General features: G+C 38.8%; 1 protein-coding gene across 1 annotated transcript; it reads right to left on the bottom strand.

The window, feature by feature from the left end:
• Positions 1–149: 149 nt before the first annotated feature.
• Positions 150–6,308, bottom strand: asf1ba (anti-silencing function 1Ba histone chaperone). Its single transcript, XM_034219722.1, has 4 exons — positions 5,920–6,308; positions 4,821–4,936; positions 3,989–4,165; positions 150–907 (listed from the first exon to the last, which is right to left on the bottom strand). Exons 1-4 carry the CDS (start codon positions 6,026–6,028, stop codon positions 716–718), a joined length of 594 nt encoding a protein of 197 aa, XP_034075613.1. The 5' UTR covers positions 6,029–6,308; the 3' UTR covers positions 150–715.
• Positions 6,309–6,594: the final 286 nt, after the last annotated feature.

Raw genomic sequence — 6,594 nt, 5'->3', positions numbered from 1 at the left:
ACATTCTTAACAAGAACAAAAGAGAAAACATTTGTTTTCAGCACAGACACATTTAAAAAGGAGCAATATTCTTCCCCTGCTTGTTTAATCAAAATAAAATAAGTAAAGGCAAAAAAGAAGAGAAATAAGAACAACATCTTACCATTACAGACATTTGTACACAGATAGATAACATCAATTTTTATTTGAACACAAAGTTGGAAACAAAACAAAAAAACATGGAAAAGTAATGTATCCCATTCAAAACTCCAAAAGAAAAAGGTTTAAGTGCAAAATAAATTTGAACCCAAATATAATGGCAGATGATCAAATTCCTGTACAGCAACAACACTGCGTTTTATAGCATGAGCTCTGAAATCCTCCCAAACTGGTACAAATCAGTTCTGCATCTACAAGAGGAAGGAAGGTGAATCACACATCGGCTTTCTTTCCTCTTTCAGTTCAGCTCATGTCAGTCACCCTCCCATGAGTTAAATAATGTTTTAAATGTTATGGTAAGAACATTTCACATATATAAGTGATGCACATACCAGTAAGATGTTCTTGATCCTCCTTAAAACAAACAATCATCTCAATCCCAAGATGAGAGTTACGTTTTGACAAGCTTCAGGTAAATAAGGAAAGCTGCAAGGCAAAGATGTCTTTACATCCACACTCGAATGTCCATAGGCATTCTTCAGAAGATCTTGTGCTGCGAGGTATTAACTTTGGGGCTCTATAAGCAGTCCATGGAGTTATCTGGTAGTATCCCTAAAGGGGGGGCCTTGCCCGGGAGACATGATGGTGGGAGCATGGAGTTTGATGAGGGATCCACATTTTCACAGTCCTCCATCCGCTCTGCACAGCCTTCCCAGTTTATATGGAATCTCGTCACACGTGGGTTCGATGCCAGAATGTTTCTCTGAAGCTGAAAAAGAAAATAGATATACATTTTGTAAATATTTAAATGACTTGTGAATATTAATATGTTTTCTATGAGAAACTGACAAGAGATTTCAGACCGTAAAACCATATCTAAGTTGGGTCACAGCACAGTACAGAATATGCAAATCACCAGTGGGAGTAGGAAAGATATAAATTGTCTGCCTACACAATTTACAACTTAAATGGGAACAATCTGACAGCAATTGGAAAACCTTTCCCCAGAAGCCTTAATCTTAATCCATTAGCTGCATGTACTTTTCGCTAATGAGCACACTGCAGACTCATGAGACATCACCACACTTCGTTTGGCATCCAGCCTCAAGTACAGAAAAGGTGAACTCTGTTGATAAGATCCGTACAAAGGTGCCAAATGGTTTTCATTCAAAGACTCAGTGGCCTGTAGGGTTGGGAACCGAAACTCGGTTCCAGGTGAGAACCAATAAGAAAATGCCGGGTACCCGTACAAAATACACAATTTCGGTTCTGCTTAACGGTTCCTAAACGCGGTGGACCCTATTCCACCGGGTCCATCTGCGCCGCGGTGACCCGGTGGAATACATCAGAGTAAGGGAGGACTGGCTATCTGTGTGTTCTGGAGAATCACAGAACAGCCGGTCGTCAGCGGGACGTTGACGGCCGGCTCGGCACGCTGACGGCCGGCACCGCCCTTCATTTTTTTAAACGGCATCATGTAAGTTGCGGCGACAGAGGTCCACAGTTTCCCCGCAGCAAGGCTCCCCCTGCCCTCCCGTAGACAGTTCACAAGCTCAGTCACTTCATAACACCAAAGATGGGTCGCGGTAAACGCTCTAAAGTGAGGCTCCACTACACTAAAAAAGAAAAAGACAAGGCACAGTGTAATGCCTGCTAATAGCTTGACAAAGGCATAGCTCAGTTAAAATAAAGCACAGCTATTGTGCAATACATTTGTATCGCATGTATATTTTTTATTTGTAAAAATGTCAGTTAAAGCTTAACAAAAATAAAGATATTTTTGTTATCTAAACGTTTGACCTCTTTCTTTTACAATTTTGGAATCGAAACGGGGAATCGATAAGAATCGGAATCGATAAGCAGAACCGGAATCGATACATTTCAAACGATACCCATCCCTAGTGGCCTGTCACTGAAGAACATTGCTTGCAGTAGTAACATTTCTGTTTAACTAGTTATATAACAAAGGGAGTTTGATAGGATTACTAGTCATTTTTTAAGGATAAAAAATGATGTTACAAAGTACAGGCTGAACAGAAAGAAAAGCCTCACTTCTGCAGAGTATGTGTGCACCATGCTGCCTTCTTATTATATTTTAAAGGTTAATATATAAAACAAATGTACATTGAATGATGTAGTGCAGGGGTGCCCACACTTTTTTGGCTGGTGAGCTACTTTTGAAATGACCAGCTCACCGAGGTCTACCAACCAAAATTAAAATCCCAAATTGCAAGGGTTGCTGAATAACACGTTTAATTTATACATGGGATAACTAGGCTGCAACAAACGACTAATTTGATAATCGATTAATCTATCGATTAATGAAACGATTAATCGACTATTCGGACTTTATGCCTTGCACAATTTCTCAAACGCTCTTATTTAGCCATCAACTTTTAGATTTAGCTTGAGGTTGTTTTAGGCATGTGGAAACTAACAATGAAGACAATAAAGATGAATACTTGATTCAAAAATACATATATTATTAAATTAACTAAACAAATTGTGAACAAAACTAACATTGCTTTTTATTAATTAAATCAATAATATTTCACATCAAAAGAAACAACAGTGTTTTAACAAATGGTATTAAATAATCTGATGACAGAACTGTAAACAGAATAGCTGAAACTTTAACAAAATAAAGAGTAACTCTGTTTCCTCTCATCATTAACCCATGCTTGTATAATTGTGTTAACTCTGTGTGGTGCTGCTAGCATACATAACACCTGACGTGGAAACGTTACTCGTGGATGGGGGGGGCTACAGAGCTACTAGAAAGAAGACAGTGGAACCCGGTGCATTCCTGCGTCTGAATGTGGTGCACTTTTGCTAAATGTTTAGATAAATTGCTCGTGTTACTGCCCTTACATGGAGCATTGTCCACATCATTTAACCATACCTTGCCCTTGGAGCGCTTCTCTCCGCCATCTCCTCCGTGTGTTGCTGCATGTAGCAGCTGCGTGTGTGTAAACTGCCCCGCCCCCTCGCACACAGACGGGGAGAGAGATCTCGTCTCGATTGGAAAGGTCGAAAATACACCGACCATAGACGCATTTGTTTGTCTTTTTGCATGTTAGAAACGAGTTGGCGACACTAAGACTGCGAGATAATGTTTGTGTAGCAATAATACATGACCTTTCTCTTTCTCAACTCGCTACTCGGAGGGAAGTCGCTGTCATATGCCTTGTGAACACTCCGATAATGCCTCTCCACGTTACCTTTCTTTGGCAAAGCGACGCTTGCTTTACAAATAACTAAGGCAAATAACCTTTGAATGTGACATCACAAACAAATATTCTTCCTCCCATTCTGGGTGGAAGTGGTTTGTCTTTAGCTTCTTGCTCGGTCCCGCACTCATTTTGTGGTTTGTCTCTTGTTTGTCTCTTTAACTTAATTTGAGTTTTCCCAGCACTTGACTGACTTTGTATCGCTTTGCATTCTGGGTTAACAGACTGGAAAGCGATAGGTCGCTTTTTCTGTCAAGTAAACTCCTGAATTAAGTGGCAGGGAGGCCAAGGGAGGAGGGATCAAAACCTGTTTTGTCTATTTTAACGGAGCTGGATTTTTTTATGAATGACTCGCGATCTACCAGCATTGCCCCCGCGGTCGACGTACTGGGCACCTCTGATGTAGTGTATACGGTATTTCATCTAATGTTTGTACATATTTTTTTGTTCACTTTTTCCCCCACACAGAATTATTTTAAAACTGCTTTTCAACCAGAAATTACATTACACATTCAAGTTGATAAAAGATCGTTATCCAAAGTATTATTTCATATAACAAATAAGCATTAAACAGTCATATTGAAAACAGAACTTTATCCAGAGTCAACCATTTGTCTGACCTGTGTGTAGTTTGGCTTGATCGGTGGATTTTCACGAAGATCTGGTTCTGTGTATTCATTGTTCACATAGTAACCAATGCGAATGAACTCCTGTCCACGGTATGTGCATGTGATCAGGACTACAGTCACACCAACAGCATCACTTTCAGGAATCAGTCCAGTGTTTGGAGCGTCAGCCTGTTAAAAGGAACACAACAAGTCGTTGTGTAAAATACAAGGCAACATTTTGGTGTACAATGCTTTGAGGAATTGAAATGTCCACTTGACAAGTGGAGACTATGGCGACAGGGTTGTGATATGATAAGTAGTCTTGCACTATTTGTCAATAAAAGGATTAGAACATGGTTTACCTAAATCAGAAAATGGGCATTTAACTGCTTCCAAAAAACGTATAGATTAATCAGGTTACAGATAATGCAGTGAAACAACATCATGTAAATAAAGGTCCAGATAAATCTACAATGAGCTAAAACCGGCATGGTTTTATGACTATCCAATAACATTATGTCAAATCTGTGGGGATGCATTATTGTCACATGACAAGATGAGCAGGTAGTGTAGGGACTGCGTTTTTCTAAATATGTAAAAGTGACTGTTTGCAATTTTGCTGATCTTTAAAAAGGCTCTATGAACAATTAGAAAAGCTATGCTGGAAAAAAGAAATGTCCAACATTTGAAATGGAAAAATGCAAGGACAAAGAGGATGCAACTGACGATGTTGAACTGAGTAATATAACATGTTATTTAAAAAATGACTGTACCCAGTATATGCTAAATGGCTAAAGGAACACAAAGTGCCGTCACAGTTTCCTCTTTCCCTAGCCAAACATACCTGAAACACAAACATGTGTCTCCCAGCAGGTACTGGGCCGACCAAGACGGAGTCGAGGACTTGGTCATACTCTTCACTCTCTGCGGAGCCAACATAGATGATCTTCCATTCAAGGTCTGTCAAAACAAACAAATAAAAGAAAATGAAGTTAGGTTCACTTTACCACTCAAAGTTACAGAAGAGTGTGCTGGGAAAATGATATCACTAATCAAATAGATGATGAACAGGAAAGTTGCTGGCCATTATTGTTAACTAACTGATCATATGCATCACTCATTTAGTAGAAATACTACAATATTTAAATAGTCAATAATATATAAATGATTTTCTGATTCTCACATTGTTAGGACACATATGTTGTGCTTTTGCTTTCATTGTTTATACCAGGAGCTTGAGTTCAGAGATGTGTCAGTATTATCTCTGCAAACCTCTTTTTAATGTTATAAACTATAGCCATTTGAAAAATAACTAATAATCCTAATTATAGGAGAAAAAAACAAATATAAAAGTATAAAGGTGTACTGAATGGAACACTTAAAAACGTGTTTCACTTGTAGCTACTACTGACACCCAATTATTTGACTATGCTGTAAAGTAGAATAAAATATCTATTAGATAACTCTAAAATGCTTAACTACCCTTAATTAAAATCCCCTAAAGCTTATTAGTGACATTTACTTTAGTTACACTGTAACCTTTGCATAACACTTTTACAAGTAAATGAGGAGTAACAAAGGATTTGACTAACATCACTGGAATGAGATTAATTCACTGTAAGGCCATTTGAATTGTAGTAGTCTACACTAGGACAATAAACTCAGGTTTGTTCAAAGAATTGACCTATGCTAGACAAACTGGAGATCTGTCAACCACAGGTTACCTATCAAGTCACGCTGTGTTATATTACTTCGCTACAACCTTATAACATTTGGTTACTTTTCAAAAATGTGACTCTCTGACTTAAGTTGGCTAACGTGGCTAACCTAGCTTTAGCCGTTAGCAATCTCTAGTACAGACCAACACAGAACCAACGCAACGTTAGCAACATGCTCAAGCTTCAAATAGCCTCAAATAACAACTTTTGTGAAACGACACCTACCTTCAGGAAGGTCCTCCATACACTCAAAAGTTATTTCAAACTGAAAGGGGTTTCCAAAGGGACTAGGGTTATCTAGGACAGCCACATTTAACACCTGTACCTTCGCCATTATTGCTGGAGCGCTAAAACGGGCTAATAAAAACAAACGTCCAAAGCTGATTCCAGGCGAATGGTTTAAAAAGATGCAGTACAACAATGCACGCGGTCAACGGTATTATCTGCCAAACACTGAAGGGTTTTAACAAACTAAAACCTTCTTGAAACGACGCAATGCACACTATTTACTTATTATTGTGTATAAATGTGGACTGTTATTATATTTGAGGACAGATATTCTGTTCTCCCGCCGCTTTACTGTAGGCTCTACCGCGCCTACGGCAAGCGGTAGGTGAAACAGGAGCCGACCCATAAAAGGAAAAGCAAAGTGCCTCAATCGGCCCCTAGTGGCACAGTGGCATTATTTCTTAGCAGATAATAAACAGAACATTCATTATCTCCTGACTAGCTAAGTTAATTTAATCAAGTTGGAAGCTTTATTGAAACTTCAACTTTGAATTGATCATCTTTAAGGTCATATATGTTTTGCTACTGTTTTGGTTTCCAACTGTTAAACATTAAGCCCACTGCTTTACCTTGGACTGAGAGGTGCAGGGAAATAAAAATATGTGGTTTCTC

Source organism: Gymnodraco acuticeps, unplaced genomic scaffold, assembly GCF_902827175.1.
Source record: "Gymnodraco acuticeps unplaced genomic scaffold, fGymAcu1.1, whole genome shotgun sequence".
NCBI lineage: Eukaryota > Metazoa > Chordata > Actinopteri > Perciformes > Bathydraconidae > Gymnodraco > Gymnodraco acuticeps.
Note: the sequence above shows the minus strand (reverse complement) of the source record. Positions and strands in the feature narration are given on the sequence as shown.

Bases quoted from the DNA above. Each gene is read 5' to 3' on its own strand.
- asf1ba (XM_034219722.1), bottom strand. From the start codon at position 6,028: ATGGCGAAGGTACAGGTGTTAAATGTGGCTGTCCTAGATAACCCTAGT. The intron at 4,937-5,919 runs GTAGGTGTCGTT...TTGTTTTGACAG, and splicing joins TATGGAGGACCTTCCTGAAG to ACCTTGAATGGAAGATCATC. The intron at 908-3,988 runs GTCAGACAAATG...TTTCTTTTTCAG, and splicing joins TCAAGCCAAACTACACACAG to CTTCAGAGAAACATTCTGGC.